Genomic DNA, 18,632 nt, shown 5'->3' with positions numbered 1-18,632 from the left:
TAATGACAGGGCAATGCCGCTAAAATGCCTGGAAGACGTCATGCATCCCTTTACAGTAATAGTCAGGGCAATCCCGCTAACATGCCTGGAAGACGTCATGCATCTGTTCACAGTAATAATGACAGGGCAATGCCGCTAACATGCCTGGAAGACGTCATGCATCCCTTTACAGTAATAGTCAGGGCAATGCCGCTAACATGCCTGGAAGACGTCATGCATCCCTTTACAGTAATAATGACAGGGCAATGCCGCTAACATGCCTGGAAGACGCCATGCATCCCTTTACAGTAATAATGACAGGGCAATGCCGCTAACATGCCTGGAAAACGTCATGCATCCCTTTACAGTAATAGTCAGGGCAATGCCGCTAACATGTCTGGAAGACGTCATGCATCCCTTTACAGTAATAATGACAGGGCAATGCCGCTAACATGCCTGGAAGACGCCATGCATCCCTTTACAGTAATAATAACAGGGCAATGCCGCTAACATGCCTGGAAGACGTCATGCATCCCTTTACAGTAATAATGACAGGGCAATGCCGCTAACATGGCTGGAAGACGTCATGCATCCCTTTACAGTAATAATGATAGGACAATGCCGCTAACATGTCTGTAAGACGCCATGCATCCCTTTACAGTAATAATGACAGGGCAATGCCGCTAACATGCCTGTAAGACTCCATGCATCCCTTTACAGTAATAATGACAGGGCAATGCCGCTAACATGCCTGGAAGACGCCATGCATCCCTTTACAGTAATAATGACAGGGCAATTCCGCTAACATGCCTGGAAGACGTCATGCATCCCTTTACAGTAATAGTCAGGGCAATGCCGCTAACATGTCTGGAAGACGTCATGCATCCCTTTACAGTAATAATGACAGGGCAATGCCGCTAACATGCCTGGAAGACGCCATGCATCCCTTTACAGTAATAATAACAGGGCAATGCCGCTAACATGCCTGGAAGACGTCATGCATCCCTTTACAGTAATAATGACAGGGCAATGCCGCTAACATGGCTGGAAGACGTCATGCATCCCTTTACAGTAATAATGACAGGGCAATGCCGCTAACATGTCTGTAAGACGCCATGCATCCCTTTACAGTAATAATGACAGGGCAATGCCGCTAACATGCCTGTAAGACGCCATGCATCCCTTTACAGCCAGGAAAACAGCGGCATATTGTAGTTGCTGCAGTTTCTGGCCGATAATACACAGAATTTCTGAATAGCTGGCACCGAAGAATAACAAACTAAATACAGGATCCGGCCCCTGCACTTGACCACATCTTGATAGAAGGTGCCAGCTTTACCATCTACCCTGATTCTGGAATGTGATATACTGTATAAATATAAATTGGACAATAAATACATACTTGCCTGGTCTCCCTGATTGTCACGGAGACTCTCTGAAATAATAGCAATCTCCCTGCATCCCTGAAGAGTCTAGTAATCTTCCTGATTGCACCTTACCCCCATTATAAAGCTCTTTATATATATATATATATATATATATATATATATATATATATATATATATAAAGATGTATACATTCAAATTTTATCATTAGTGTAATTTCCCTGCATTGGGTATAAGACACAATGATCCCTATGGCTACAGGCATTTTCTGAAAAGTATCAGTGTGTTTTCATCACTTGTAGATCTTACTAACTTCTTTGGGGCTCATTTACATATAAAACAATTTTATGACACAGATGTAGCAGTACACGTCCATCACATGTAGGACACACCCCTCAGATGTAGCAGTACACACCCATCACATGTAGGACACGCCTTTCAGATGTAGCAGTACACGCCCATCACATGTAGGACACGCCTTTCAGATGTAGCAGTACACGCCCATCACATGTAGGACACGCCTCTCAGATGTAGCAGTACACGCCCATCACATGTAGGACACGCCTTTCAGATGTAGCAGTACACGCCCATCACATGTAGGACACGCCTCTCAGATGTAGCAGTACACGCCCATCACATGTAGGACACGCCTTTCAGATGTAGCAGTACACGCCCATCACATGTAGGACACGCCTCTCAGATGTAGCAGTACACGCCCATCACATGTAGGACACGCCTTTCAGATGTAGCAGTACACGTCCATCACATGTAGGACACGCCTCTCAGATGTAGCAGTACACGCCCATCACATGTAGGACACGCCTTTCAGATGTAGCAGTACACGTCCATCACATGTAGGACACGCCTCTCAGATGTAGCAGTACACGCCCATCACATGTAGGACACGCCTCTCAGATGTAGCAGTACACGCCCATCACATGTAGGACACGCCTTTCAGATGTAGCAGTACACGTCCATCACATGTAGGATACGCCTCTCAGATGTAGCAGTACACGCCCATCACATGTAGGACACGCCTCTCAGATGTAGCAGTACACGCCCATCACATGTAGGACACGTCCACTTTACCACTGCGCTCATAGGTGCTGCTTTCACAATCTCCCTGACATGCTTTTTCAAAAGTAGGTAACTATGGGATAATATGCACCTAATAATATATCGAAATATGTCATTTATTTTCAATATACCCCTTTTCCACTGCCGCAAAAACCTGGGTTATTGCCACGTCAACCCGGGTCGCGGTTCAGTGGAAAAGGCTCCTAAAAATCCTGGGTCGTCTGACCTGGCATTTCGTTCCAGGTCCCGAGCAGGGTTTTATGCGTGTAAAACCCGGGTAAGGCTCAGTGGAAAGGGGTTTATCCGTTCACAGCATAGGGTGAGCCGCATTTCCTGGTGCTTGGAGATGATGTAATCTCCAAGCGCCGCCAGAGGGAAGCCTCGGCAATATCCCGGGTCCAGCCTGCGGTGGAAATGGGGTTCATGACGCTGTGACACGGCTTAAAACGGCTGGACCAGCTATTTTGGTGGAAAATTGCTATTATGAATAGTAAGGGTATTAGAAGTCACAGAGGAGACTGAGGGTCTGTGTTATTTTCTGCAGATATTAATTACAGACGTTTATACATATACTAATATCTCTTATGCATTATAAGGCCGCTAGACAATGACTAGGAGTCTTGGGGACAAATTAAGGGGCCTATTTATCAATTCATAATTGCAGGTGTTTTGGAGGGATCCCCGTAAATATTAAGCATCTCCCAAATGTATGTACAGGGGACTGCAGCAAATGTCGGAGATATCTTCTGCCGTCCTGGGGAGTTGCTGTTTGCCAAATTCACCAAGCTCCGAAATGCGTTTGGCCCCGGTAGCTAACACCATATACAGATGCTGTTAGTCACTATAGCCTATGGGCTACACTCAGGAGTTACCGGGAGAGGAGTCCGCAGGATCACTCCCAGACACTCTCCATGCACAGTCAGCAGGACGGCGCTCGGTACCCAAAGTAGAACTGATGCGATCACTTATCTTCTAACACACCACAGGGGCAGGCTCCTTTCCTGAGCCCCTGTCCTGCGGGTGTACTGTAATTAGAGATGTGCGGGTTCGGTTTTATTCGGTTCTTATCACCAAATTATCGCAAGTTCGGATTAGTTTGGATTTCTCTTATTGGCTATTCAATACACGTGACAGCCGGATAGCCAATATGATGCCGTTTATGAGAACCGAATAATATTGAACTGCACATCTCTAATTGTAATACATTCAGGCAATCAATCATTGCTTATTGCTGTGAATAGCATGTCTAGGACCTGTTAATTAATAAATATGACCCTAAGGCATGAGACTGAAAGGAGACTTGTAATATCCTTATATATTGTACTGTATCTGAATATACAAGTAGTACAGGACATGATACATTCATTGACTCAGACAAATGTCTCCAAAAATTTCCTACATGTGTGAAGGGGAAACCAAGTAAAATAAAAAAAATGTTTATTATTATTATTCCATATAAGAGGGATTTTTGCTTCATTACCATACTTATATCAGTTCTACAATCTTGTCAGGGAGCTGCAATAATGATGTCTCCAATATTGGTAATTCTGTATGTATTATACCGATAGCTGCTGTATATATTCTGCTGAGAGCAAGGAAAGTGTTTCTCTATGATTGCATTATTTTCATATTCGTTGTAAGAATTTATTGTCAGGGTTACTCTAACTTTATGTGGAGCCATTGCAACCGATGTATTATACCTGTAGCTTATACAGTGCTGGTAACGTACAGTTATGTTCTGAGACTGGTGATGTCACATTATACATGAGTGCTCTCATCATGTCTCCAGCAATAAATGTGACAAGTACAGTACATCTACATTTTATATATTATGTTATGCTCATTAGAGTGTAAACTCTCTCATGAGCAGGGCCCTCCATACCCCTTGATTTTACGTCTGCATTTATTACGTCTACTAGCACCCCGTGCAAGAGATTTTGGAGCCCCCCAACACGTCAACTATATCCAGAATTAATACGATAGGTAAAAAATAAAACACATTGGTCCCCATAGATAATAAAACACATATTAGTTGCCCCAGCCCCCCACAGAAGATTGACCTGTCAGCAGCACTGCAGAAGAGTAGAGCTCCCACTCCCTTCCTCGTCCTCAGCTGCGGGTAGCACCAGCAGCGGCTGCAGCCTCAGTGAGTCGGATATGGACGCTAATGCCGCCTGTGTACGCAGCTAGTCCTCATTCTAGCACCCGGCACCTGCTAAAACCCGTGCAGTTCCTCATTCCTGCCTGGGGTGTCGCTCTCTGCTCTGGTGCTTCTGGCACACAAACTGCTTCATCTCAGCAGTGTGTTGCGTCAGCTGAGTGTGCTAGAAGCACCAGAGCAGAGAGCGACACCCCTGGCAGGATAGAGGAACTACACAGGTTGTGACAGGTGCAGGGTGCTAGAAGGAAGACTACGCAGCTGGTGTACGAAAATTAGCAAATATTGCAGCCGTCTTCATATGTATTGGGACGCCCACCTGCGTCTTCGCAAACCTAAGCGACTGTGTACAAAGACGCAGCATCGCTGTCAGATCCTATGGTCGCGCAGAATGGCCCCTTGTCCTCAGGCGTTATTTGCATACGGATCGCAGACGGGCACGACGTGCTTGTATTTTTGCCGCCACCTCACCGCTACCCCCCACCAAATGGTGTCTGACTGTCAATCACTCTGCGTGAAAGTAGTCACTGAGAGCGACTACGGTCAGGGCAGAACTATGGGAGGCAATGGAGGCGCCTGCCACTGGGCTCCAGCTCTGAAGGGGCACCTCTTCCAAAGCCCAGAACATATTCACCCCACTTAGGGCTGTAACTATGTCTCCGGAGTGTACCGTCATGGCTGCCCAATACATGGCACCTCTTCCCGGAAGCATACACTAGTGGAGACCTCCAAGTCAGACCACCAGCTGCTGGCTTCGTCTGTCTATAGCCTGTTTGCATGCGAATTGCTACATTACAGTGTCAGTGGCTCTGACGGGGGGGGCATCAAATTATAACTTGCCTCCGGCGTCTGGGATGAATTTACGCCACTGACTACGGTAATGGACTTTGGCGTATGCGCCGTGTGACTCAGACGCATCACCAGATTATTGCTCAACTACGTAAACATTGGAATCATTGATCAGGCCCCAGTCACTGCACGCAGAGCATCGTGCAGGCAGGACGGCGTGCGGCTGCTTCGCCATAGGTCGCGTCTGAGCCGCCTGGAAGAGCCCAGGCTGGAGCTGCGGTTGCCGGCAGTCTTGATTAGTCCGCTCAGCTGGAACGGCACTCGAGCCAGGCCAGCTACTTCTTTGTCCCTATTTTATGTATACCCTATCCTATTCCAGTGCTGGCTAACCTTGACACTCCAGCTGTTATGGAACTACATAACCCATCATGCACTGCTACAGTTTTGCTATTAGGGCATGCTAAAACTGTGGCAGCGCATGCTGGGATATATAGTTCCACAACAGCTGGAGTGTCAAGGTTAGCCAACACTGCCCTATTCCCTTCACTATCCAGTGATGCAAAGCAATAACACTGACATTTATTACTGTAGGCACAGATATATGAATTTATCCGGCAAGTTCAAATCCTTTTTATTTAGCGTTATAAACATACATGATATTGCAAATAAAATAACTGTTCTTTTTTTTTTTTTTTTGCTGCCTTTTGTTGGAAATACAGCACTTACTAAAATTATGGGACGGGAACTAGTCTAACCTCTGTAATGTATTCTTATGTATTAACGTGTGCAACATTCTCCTTAGACAACTCAAGGTTCCTGTGTTGTCATTTCTTACAAGTAAATGCATTATGTTTATGCCTAATGTATATACTAATGACTAAAAAAAGACAATTGTAATATTATTATAGTAATTATTATCCTGTAAAGAGTACGTTGCTCCCTACTTACTGTAGACAGTCAATTTAATAGGAGAACTGCGTCCGCTGCTGATGGGGTTCTCGACCAGACAAGCGTAGATATTATCATCGGACAACAGGATTTTGGTGATGGTCATCACACGGTGGTTGTGGGACAGGAGTATCCTGGAGTCATTGGTCAGTGTCTTCCCGTCCTTCAGCCAGGTGTACAGCGGCTTCGTGCCATTATCATGGTCACAGCTCAGGGTGAAGTTCTCGGCGAGCTCCAGAACCGTGGACGATGGAACTGAGACCCGAGGCTTGGATATAGGAACTGGTAGGAAGGAATATACGAGGGGTAGATTACTCATCCTGCAGTGCAACTGGTGATGTCTGAGATACGTACAACTCTACATATGGCTGAATACATGCAATATGGAGCATACTGTATATATTTACATTTACCTGTGCGCCAGGCCCATTGTTCTCAAGTAACTAGTGAAAAAAATCAATGCGATGCCAGTCATTATGCAGAGATTATAACTGTGTGCCTGTCTATAACAGGTTTATGTTTATATTTATGTGACCAAATTTAGCACTGAAATAAATGTGCAAATGTGCATATACTGTATAGTCATAGGCAAATGCAGGGGGGGTTCCGTCTGGCTGGAAACCCCCCTCCCCAGCCCACACCATGACCACAATAGAAATAGTAATATAATAGAATGTTACTAGCGCTGCATTTTCTTCACAGTATCACAAATGAAATAATTAGCACCACCTGTGGATCTTTTAACATGTATCAGTCAGTAATAAATAACCTGTGCACCAACTAGGAGATCTGGAAACCATGCACTGTTAAGGGATGTGCTGCTATAGAGCCCAATATGTACATAAAGTCAGGTGCATAAATATTGGGACATTGATAGAATTTTCATATTTTGGCCTCTATTCACCACCACAATGGCTTTGAAATGAAACAAACAAGATGTGCTTTAACTGCAGACTTTCAGATTTAATTTGTGGGTAATTACATCCAAATCAGGTGAACGGTGTAGGAATTACAACGGTTTCTATATGTGCCTCCCACTTTTTAAGGGGCCAAAAGTAATGGGACAAACTAAACAATCCTAAATCTAACTTTCACTTTTTAATACTTTGTTGCAAATCCTTTGCAGGCAATTACAGCCTGAAGTCTGGAACGCATAGACATCACCAGACGCTGGGTTTCATCCCTGGTGATGCTCTGCCAGGCCTCTACTGCAAATGTCTTCAGTTCCTGCTGTTCTTGGGGCATTTTCCCTTCAGTTTTGTCTTCATCAAGTGAAATGCATGCTCAATCGGATTCAGGTCAGGGGATTTACTTGGCCATTGCATAACATTCCACTTTTTAGCCTTAAAAAACTCTTTGGTTGCTTTTGCAGTATGCTTCGGGTCATTGTCCATCTGCACTGTGAAGCGCCGTCCAATGAGTTCTGAAGCATTTGACTGAATATGAGCATATAATATTGCCCGAAACACTTCAGAATTCATTCTGCTGCTTTTGTCAGCAGTCACATCATCAATAAATACAAGGGAACCAGTTCCATTGGCAGCCATACATGCCCACGCCATGACACTACCACCACCATGCTTCACTGATGTGGTATGTTTTGGATCATGAGCAGTTCCTTTCCTTCTCCATACTCTTCTCTTCCCATCACTCTGGTACAAGTTGATCTTTGTCTCATCTGTCCATAGGATGTTGTTCCAGAACTGTAATGGCTTTTTTAGATGCTGTTTGGCAAACTCTAATCTGGTCTTCCTGTTTTTGTGGCTCACCAATGGTTTACATCTTGTGGTGAACCCTCTATATTCACTCTTGTGAAGTCTTCTCTTGATTGTTGACTTTGACACATATACACCTACCTCCTGGAGAGTGTTCTTGATTTGGCCAACTGTTGTGAAGGGGTTTTTCTTCACCAGGGAAATAATTCTTCTGTCATCCACCACAGTTGTTTTCCGTGGTCTTCCGGGTCTTTTGGTGTTGCTGAGCTCTCCGGTGCGTTCTTTCTTTTTAAGAATGTTCCAAACAGTTGATTTGGCCACACCTAATGTTTTTGCTATCTCTCTGATGGGTTTGTTTTGATTTTTCAGCCTAATGATGGCTTGCTTCACTGATAGTGACAGCTCTTTGGATCTCATATTGAGAGTTGACAGCAACTGATTCCAAATGCAAATGTCACACCTAGAATTAACTCCAGACCTTTTACCTGCTTAATTGATAATGAAATAATGAGGGAATAGCCCACACCTGTCCATGAAATAGCTTTTGAGTTGATAGTCCCATTACTTTTGGCCCCTTAAAAAGTGGGAGGCACATATAGAAACCGTTGTAATTCCTACACCGTTCACCTGATTTGGATGTAATTACCCTCAAATTAAATCTGAAAGTCTGCAGTTAAAGCACATCTTGTTTGTTTCATATCCAAGCCATTATCCTGGCGAATAGAGGCCAAAATATGAAAATTCTGTCAATGTCCCAATATTTATGCACCTGACTGTATATGTCCAGGGCAGTGCTAGGTTCATCTGCTGCTCCTTCAGACTCCTGGACTTACTCTAATACTCTGGAATGGTGCCCACATCTAAAATAAATACATTCAGCTCAGGCAGGATGGCCTAATGGCTTTCTGTGATCTCTGGTCCTGTATATGCTGGAATTATTACACACAATACACTTTGTATGACGCACATTAAAGCTAGATAAGTGCTAATTCTGCCCTCTTCATGGACTGGCCACACTCACTCTAACATCAGGCATTTGGAAACCCCCCTCTAGAAATCCTGCGTTTGCCACTGATAGTATATATTCCAAAGCGCCTGATCACATGGTGTAAGCATGTACTGTATAGTATATATTCCAAAGCACATGATCGTATGGTGTAAGGCCCTCATTCAGAGCCGTTCGCTATTTGCGGTCGTTCGTTCTAAAACAAGGGGTGGCTATTCAAATGAACCGTTCGCTAATTGCGGTCTGTTCACGCCTCTAAGTCTGAACGAGCGAGCAAAACTTGCGGTTGTAATTTTGAAAAATACGCCCCCTTGCCGCTCGCACCATACGTCATGTCCGGTATTTATTAGATTAATCGAGTACATTGAACAGGGTATGAGCTGATCGCTATTCTTGTGGTTGGTTTTTTCAACCGCTATTTTGCCAGCAGTTCGGAGTAAAAAAAAACCAAGTGACGTGGTCAATGACGCTGCTGTAGTAATTATGCACTCCCTTAAAATGCCCGTTTTGACCTTTAAGCACGCCTGCGATCTAATTCCACACCCCCGTTTTCAAGCACCTTCCCCTGTTACCACCCACATACGCCTCCTTCTGTCACTCAAAATAGCAGGCATTCGCTATATATATATATAAACGATTTTCGGCCGCACTGACTGGTTCGTGCATGCGTATTAAAATCCGTATGCATGCGCAGATGTGCGAACATCGGTCAGAATGAACGAGCGGCCGCTTACGAGCGGCTCTGATTCAGGCCCTAAGCATGTACTATATAGTATATATTCCAAAGCACCTGATCGCATGGTCTAAGCATGTACTATATACTTATATAGTATATATTCCAAAGCACCTGATCGCATGGTCTAAGCATGTGCTATATATTCCAAAGCACCTGATCGCATGGTCTAATCCACTCTCCCAAAGACATGCAAAGTCATACATTATCTTCTGCATATGCGCAGTTTGCTATCATTTGCTATTTGTGACCATATATATGGAGCTCCGAGCTGCTCAGATTCAGGACCAATATCTGCTCATATTTGGAGGCTTTCAGTTCCTCTAAATGCTTCTGTCTGCTGAAGACCCACTAGCAGCCCCAACACCACACATGTCCCCAAGGTGTGTACAAGGTACAACGCAGTGATGACTGTTCACCAAGTCTGTCTGCCAGTACCGATCCTTCTCATCAAGATGTTTCCCACTTCAGTGACCACAAAATGCTGCCACGTTATTCAGATCACTGGGATCCAGACAGATTGTAAGATTTCCAGTGGTCTTGGTCAGTGATGATTACAAATATATTTCTATGCAACCTTAAGCCTAAAGTATAGATGCTTGTGACCATCATTATCCACTCCTCCAAAATTTACGTAGGTGCAAAATGTACGGAGAGTTCAAATTAAAACAAAGGGCCTGATTCAGAGCCGCTCGTAAGCGGCCGCTCGTTCACTCCGAGCGATGTTTGCCCAACTGCGCATGCGTACGGATCGTTATACGCATGCGCGAACCAGTCAGTGCGGCCGAAATTCATGTGCTCGCAAAATAGCGAATGCCTGATAATATGAGTGACAGGAGGAGGCGTATGTGGGTGGTAACAGGGGAAGGTGCTTGAAAACGGGGAGTAGAGATCCGAACGCAGGCGTGCTTAAAGGTCAAAACGGGCGTTTTATGGGTGTGCATAATTAAAACAGCAGCGTCATTGACCACGTCACTGGGTTATTTTATAGCCAGAACTGCTCGTAAAATTGTGGTAGCAAAAACCAACCCCAAGAATAGCGAGCAGTTCATACCCTGGTCGATGTACTCGATTAATCTAATAAATAGCGGACATGACGTAGGATGCGAGCGGCCAGGGGGCGTATTTTTTAAAAGAACGACCGCAAGTTTTGTTCGCTCGTTCAGACCTAGAGACGTGAACAGACCGCAAAGAGCGAATGGTTGATTTGAATAGCCACCCCTATTTTCTGGACGAGTGAGCCCTAATTGCGTCCGGCTCTGAATCAGGCCCAAAATGAGCCCCTGTCAGCACTGGAAGAGCGTATACTCACTGCTGTAATGGACAGAGTCACTCTCTACACATATTGAAAACAAATGAAATGAAACAATAAATAAGAAATGATGAAAGGAGACAGAGTTTAGTAATTACCAGCCTCTCAGTCCAATGATTAGATGCAATAAGTATTGGCCAACAATTATCCATAGGCATGGACCTTTGGGATGCCTCCTATCAGAATACCGACAGCGGCATCCGGATGGTTGGTATCCCGACAGGGGTCAGGTAAATATACTTACCCTTCCCCCTAACCCTCCCTTCAATCAAAATCAATCAATCAACCAATCAATGTGTTTTTCTTGTGTGTGCGTTAGCCACACTTATCACCAGCAACGTAGCTGCGCAGGGGTGCTGCCTGTGTCGTTTATCAAGAGGCTGCTGCCTCGTTCGGGTGCTAAAAATTAATTAAATCAATCAAAATCAATCGATCAATGTGTTTTTTTGTGTGTGTGTGCGCGTTAGCCACACTTATCAGCAACGTAGCTGCGCAGGGGTGCTGCCTGTGTCGTTTATCAAGATGCTGGTGCCTCATTCAGGTGCTCTCCCTCCCAAGTGCCCCCCAAAAATAATTAATCAATGTGTTTTTTTTTCTGTGTGTGTGCGCGTTAGTCATGTCATCACAAACGCCTCTGCTGAGATTTGTATAAACATTTTCAAAGGTGAAAATAGAGGATATGGCTTAAAAAATGGAATAAAGCAGCTAAAACTGGGTTCCCTGATTATAGTGTCCCTACTCCCAGTCCCTACCCATGGCCCTCTACCTGAATATCAGTGAGTCAATGCAGCCATATTCCAGAGTGCAGCTGCTCCTCCTGTAGCCCAGGTCAGAAGATGTGTAGGGGGTGTGGTGATGATATGGACTAAAATGGAGCTCACATCCACTAAAGTGGACAATGAATCCCCAATCTTACAGGGAGCGCAGCTGTAATTTATACACAACACAGGATGGGATGACGATATAGGCTTGGGTGATGGTATAATCTGGAGTGATGTATACATCATCTTCTTCACACAATATTAATTTGTCCCCGCTGGAATCCACCATTACAGGTGCCTCTGTAATTTTTGCACGTAATTGACGGTAAAGGTCTTTCTCGTAGAATTTGCAGTTCATTTTGATGGGCATCATCTTTTCCACATTTTGGGAAAGCAGTCTCAGGCCGATCACTGACAAGGTTCCCGGCTGAAAACTCTTTCTGAGTATACACTGGAAGGTGGGCAGCTCAAGTAAAGCAAAGGCAGTTTTGTGTAAGGGCCTCCAAATTGCCTCTTTTTCCTGTCAGTAGTTATTTACATCTCTTCAGTTCTGTGTCCATTAGAAAGAAAAAGCAATGTCTTCATCCCTTCTGGGATGGAAATCCACTCCCAGCAGCAGGCATGGCGCTCAAGACACAACGTAAGACCTAAACCTTAAATGTTACATTTGCTACTCTATTCCTCTTGTCCACAATATCTGCTCCAGTTAAGTGGACAGTGGGTACAACGGCAGTTTGAACTGAAGGCCACAAACTATCTATGTTTTTCTTAATGTCCCTGTACAGGTTGGGAAATGGTTTTTCAGAATATTTGCAAAGGATTATTTAACAGTCAATTGTTTTTGGAAAGCACTCTTCCTGGTCCCCTTCTGGGATGAAAATCCACTCCTAGCTGCAGAAGCAAGCACAGGATTCTCAAGAAAGACACAACGTAAGACCTTTAATCAGAGGTAGCCAACCTTGGTCCTCGAGAGCTACTAACAGTTCACGTTTTCCAGACCACCTAGCTGGTGCACAGGTGTATTCATTTACTCACCAACATATTTGGAAAGATCCACAGGTGGAGTTAATTATTTATTACACTTGTGATTCTGTGAGACACCTGGAAAACATGCACTGTTGGTAGCTCTCGAGGACCAGGGTTGGCTACCCCTGCCTTAAATCATAGATCTTACGCTTGTCCACATATCTGTGCTGGTTAAGTGGCACTTTGAGGCCACTAACTAACTATGTTTTTTTTAATGTCCCTCTACAGGTTGGGAAATGCTTTTTCATGTGGAAAGCTCTACTAGAAGTCTTTCTGGTCCCCTTCTGGGATGAGAAAATCCACTCCCAAGGATTCTTCTGGGGCAAGGACTGATGTGAATGTGTCAATTTTTTTTTGTAAATGCATCCTCCCATCCCCTTCTCCCTCATAAATTTTCTTTGGGATCAAAAATGAAATTTAATATACTACCAATCAACCCTTCCTCTCCCTGTCCTGCCTTCAACTACATACATACTCCAACTCCCTCAGGCCTCTCTTGAATAATAAAAACATTTGTTGCCATGTTGGAAGTTGAACTGCCACATGTTTGTGCCGCCCACTGCAGCTGCTTAGCTTAGTCAGCCAGCTAGCTTGGTGCAAATTTTGGGCCTAAACTGGATGAAAACAATATAGTGAGCTGTGAGGTGGTCAAAATTGACTGGAAACGAGTGGAAATAAATGTTATTTTATGTGATTTTAGCAGTTTTTTATGATTTTTAAAGAAAAAAATCCAGATCCAAACCGAAAACACGGAGGTGAGGTTTTGGCAAAGCCAATCCAGATCCAAAACCAAGGGAGATCCAGATCGAAAAACAAAACATCTCTAGACTGTACCTCCCCATGTAGGTTGTATGCGGTGAGAGACACACAGGACTGTACCTAGCCATGTAGGTTATATGCGACACACATGATTGTAGCTCCCCACAGAGCCGTAACTAGACTTTTTGGTGCCCTGTGCCAGAAAGAGCATTGGTGCCCCCCTCATTTTTCAAAGGGACATAATGCACCCAAAAAAGGGGAATGGCCTCATGGGGAAGGGCCAGGGAAGAGATAGGGGAGGCCAGGAGATGCTGGGGATAAATAGGGACATAATATAGTGCACCTGAGAGAGGGCCATGGCCTCATGGGGAAGGGCCAGGGAAGAGATAGGGGAGGCCAGGAGATGCTGGGGATGAAATAAGAGGAAGCTACAAGTGAGAATGATAATAATCAGAAATTTGACAGGCCCAAACAGCGCCCCCTGACCTGTGGTGCCCTGTACGATGGCACCGGCCGCACTACCCTAGCTACAGCCCTGCCTCCCCATGTAGGTTGTATGCGGTGAGAGACATACAGGACTGTACCTCCACATGTTGGTCATGTGAGTGGAAAGCATCCAGGACTCCAGAGGTGAGGAAGGGGAATGTGTTACTACAGTGGTGAGTGGCAGTAATGTGTTACTACAAAAGTGAGGTAGGGGAATGTGATACTCAAGATGTGAGGGAGGGGAATAATTTACTACAGGTGTGAGTGAGGGATTGTATTTCTACACATGTGAGGGAGGGGATGTCAAATGTTTTACAACACGGGTGAGGGAGGGAAAGGTGTTACTACAGAGGTGAGCAAGGATAATGTGTTAGCACAGAGGTGAGTACACAGGTGAGGGAGGGTAATGTCATACTATAGCAGTGAGGGAGGGGTTGTATTACTATAGTGGTGAAGGATTAATGTGTTACTGGAGTGGTGAGATGTAAATGGAAACAGTAAATATCTAAGGTCTACCCAGGTGAAACCAGGTACATCAGCTAGTCTGCCATGTAGGCCTAGGCTATGTCAGGTGAGACTGTAAAACACACTGTGTGCTTCACCCTGAACAGCTGCATCAAGAATCTCCTGTTCAGTGCAACCCTGCACAATGGATTTTCCATTCTCTCACTTATAACATTAACAGTCCCACAACGCTCAGCTTAGGGAGAGCAGTGCTGAGATGTAACACCTACCGTCCACAGTGAGGTTGATGGACTTTTCTCCAGTGAAGGTGTCATCAGTGATGGAGATCTCCACTTCATAGGTCCCCTCGTCAGACAGGAGGAGGTTGCTGATCAGGAGTGAGCCATTCTCCAAGATTTTTATCCGATCTTTGTAGTCCATGCGCAAATTCCCTATGATTTCTGTGCCCACGGACTGCACTACAGTTATGGCCTTCTCTCTCTTGACTTGCCATTTCACCACTGGTTTATCACTGCTCACACTGCTGTACTGGACAGAGAGAAGTGCCGACTTGCCGTACGTACCATTGATGTGCTGGATGTGGCTGGTGATGTTAACAACCTCAACGAGATCTGCAAAAGAAGACACAATGAGGAAAGTGTTCTTGGCAGTGAAGGCCTTGTACTAGTTGTCTTAATACAGGCGGTGGAATTAAGGGCCTGATTCAGAGCCGGACGCTATTTGCGCTCGCTCGTTCCGAAAAAAGGGGCTGGATATTTAAATAGAGCGCTCACTCTTTGCGGTCTGTTGACGCCTCTATGTCTGAACGAGCGAACGAAACATGCGCTCGCTATTTTAAAAATAACGCCCCCTGGCCGCTCGCATCCTACGTCATCTCCGCTATTTATTAGATTAATCAAGTACATCGAAAGGCGACTGAACTGCTCGCAGTGCTTGTGGTAGAATTTTCCTACCGCTATCATGCGAGCAGTTCAGGCTAAAAGACAACCAAGTGACGTGGTCGATGACGCTGCTTTGTTAATTATGCACACCCTTAAAACGCCCGTTTTGACCATTTGGCACGCCTGCGTTCGGATCTCCACTCCCCGTTTTCAAGCACCTTCCCCTGTTACCACCCACAAACGCCTCATTCTGTCACTCAAATTAGCAGGCATTCGCTATTTTGCGAGCACACAATTTCTGACCGCAATGACTGGTTCGCGCATGCGTATTACAACCCATACGCATGCGCAGTTGTGCGAACATCGCTCGGAGCGAACGAGCGTCCGCTTACGAGCGGCTCTGAATCAAGCCCTAAGCCCCTCAGTACAGGATTCTCTAATAATTCAGTTACGGACAGGTTAGCGGTCCTCTAGGGTAGAGGCGGCCAGGGCAGAATTTGACATTTTGGGTCCCAGAAACAGTCATCTCCGCCTGAGGGCCGTATTCAGTTAGAGGTGAAAAGCCGTAGTCGGCAAAAAAGTTTCGCCTATTGCCGCTTTTCGCCTATGAATAGCAGGTGAAAAGAAGAGCAAAATCTTTATTTTGGGGTGCAAATGTGGGGAAACGACCCAGAACCCTTGGCACAGCCCCCCAAAGGACAAATCTGGCAAAAAAAAAAAAAGTTAAATTAAAACCTAAGAACATCTCCAGAAAGTTCTTTCATTTTTGGGGCGAAAAAGTGGGGGGACAAGCATAAAAACTAGGAAAATAGACTTCTTGGGGGTCTGCAAGGATGGGTCAGGTGTTTTGGGGATTGCAGGTGCATGCCGCAGTTGAGTTTTTAAATTTTTTAAAAGTTCACTTTAGAAACATTAAAAGATGCTAGTTCCCATTTTCATGTACCTCAAATTTGACAGGGCTACTTATTTTCTGCAAAAAATACTGCGTAATGCCGTTCTTCACCACTTTTACATAGACGCTAATGAGAAGCAAGTTACACTACTTAAGTACCCCAAACACTTTTATTAGGGCTATTAGTACACATGTACATTGAGGGCCTGATTCAGAGCCGGACGCTATTTGCGGTCGTTCGTTCAGAAAAAAAGGGGTGGCTATTCAAATGAACCGTTCGCTCTTTGCGGTCTGTTCACGCCTCTAGGTCTTAACGAGCGAACAAAACTTGCGGTCGTTTTTTGGATAACTACGCCCCCTGGCCGCTCGCATCCTACGTCATCTCCGCTATTTATTAGATTAATCGAGTACATCGACCAGTGTATGAACTGCTCGCTATTCTTGTGGTTGTTTTTTTCCTACCGCAATCTTGCGAGCAGTTCTGACTATAAAATAACTCAGTGACGTGGTCAGTGACGCTGCTGTATTAATTATGCACACCCATAAAACGCCCGTTTTGACCTTTAAGCACGCCTGCGTTCTGATCTCCACTCCCCGTTTTCAAGCACCTTCCCCTGTTACCACCCACATACGTCTCCTCCTGTCACTCATATTAGCAGGCATTCGTATGTGGGTGGTAACAGGGGAAGGTGCTTGAAAACGGGGAGTGGAGATCAGAACGCAGGCGTGCTTAAAGGTCAAAATGGGCGTTTTAAGGGTGTGCATAATTAATACAGCAGCGTCATTGACCACGTTACTGGGTTATTTTATAGTCAGAACTGCTCGCAAGATTGCGGTAGGAAAAACCAACCACAAGAATAGCGAGCAGTTCATACGCTGGTCGATGTACTCGATTAACCTAATAAATAGCGGACATGACGTAGGATGCGAGCGGCCAGGGGGCATAGTTTTCCAAAAAACGACCGCATGTTTTATTCGCTCGTTCAGACCTAGAGGTGTGAACAGACCGCAAAGAGCGAACGGTGCATTTGAATAGCCACCCCTTTTTCCTGAACAAGCGAGCGCAAATAGCGTCCGGCTCTGAATCAGGCCCAATGTGCCCACACTGAATGATATATGTCGCTCAGTGCAGACACCCACCCTCATCCCCGAGCATGCACAACCTGACGATCTCGGATGTTCAGGCGATGATGACAAACGCTCATCGCTGGTCGTTGCCGGCATAATTACTGCACGATTAATGAGCGATTGAGCGATAACAATGTCGTAATCGTTCAATCGCTCATTTTTCACTCTGCCACACTCTAGAGTGTATAAACTATGGGATTTAGGGGACATTCACTCTACCTGTAATTTACATGATTAATGTTTTGTTTTGCTTGTGTTGACAATTAAAGTTATAACCCTTTTACACCAGAGCAAAACCTGTGCTATTGCTGGGTCTACCCGGGTCGCAGCTCAGTGTAATACCTCTTTTCCACCAAAAACCCTGGTCAGACCCAGGTCAGAACCATTTACACTGCACCTTTGATCTGGGTTACTCCCAGGTCAGCCCTGTTCACACTGAACTCAGGTCTGCCCTGCTAAACCTGTGAGGTCATAAAAAGTGGGAGGTGAATGCTCCACAACCACCAATCCGCTCATTTTAGGCCTGACCCAGGTCAGATAACCTGGGTTGCACCGTTTACACTGCACCATTACCTGGGTCCATCCTGGGTCCAACCCTGGTAGCTACCTGGGTTGGATTGCAAGGTCACTTGACCCAGGTTATTTTTCAGGGACCCTTTTACACTGAGCTGCGACCCGGGTAGACCCAGCAAAAACCCAGGTTTTTGATCTGGTGTAAAAGGGGTATTAAAGGGTCCCTGAAAAATAATCCAGATCAAGTGACCCAGCAATCCAACCCAGGTACTCTAGCTACCAAGGTTGGACCCAGGATGGACCTGGGTAATGGTGCAGAGTAAACGGCGCAACTCGGGTTATCCAACCTGGGTAATGCCTAAAATGAGCTGATTGGTGGCTGTGGAGAAGTCACCTCCCACTTTTTATGATGTCACAAGTTTAGCAGGGCAGACCCAGGTTCAGTGTGAACGGGGCTGACCTGAGAATAACCCAGATCGATGGTGCTGTGTAAACGGTGTCTGACCTGGGTTGGCACCATGTCTGAAAACCCAGGTCAGACCCGGGTTTTTGGTGGAAAAGAGGTATAAGTGATGTAAGATGCGGGTCAGTTGTCATCCTCTGCAATGCTCAGGTTTC

The 18,632-nt window shown here is 45.3% G+C and overlaps 1 protein-coding gene across 1 annotated transcript in view; it reads right to left on the bottom strand.

Moving 5' to 3' along the window:
- HEPACAM (hepatic and glial cell adhesion molecule) overlaps positions 1 to 18,632 on the bottom strand; it is a 136,690-nt gene that overhangs the window by 98,092 nt on the left and 19,966 nt on the right. Inside the window, exons 2-3 of the mRNA XM_088481851.1 lie at positions 14,870 to 15,211; positions 6,338 to 6,619 (exon numbers count right to left, since the gene is read on the bottom strand). Coding sequence (XP_088337977.1) covers positions 6,338 to 6,619; positions 14,870 to 15,211 — 624 coding nt within the window. The remainder of the gene's footprint in view (positions 1 to 6,337; positions 6,620 to 14,869; positions 15,212 to 18,632) is intronic.

This window comes from Taudactylus pleione, unplaced genomic scaffold (assembly GCF_031769625.1).
Source record: "Taudactylus pleione unplaced genomic scaffold, aTauple2 ptg000278l, whole genome shotgun sequence".
In the NCBI taxonomy this organism is placed as follows: Eukaryota; Metazoa; Chordata; class Amphibia; order Anura; family Myobatrachidae; genus Taudactylus; species Taudactylus pleione.
Note: the sequence above shows the minus strand (reverse complement) of the source record. Positions and strands in the feature narration are given on the sequence as shown.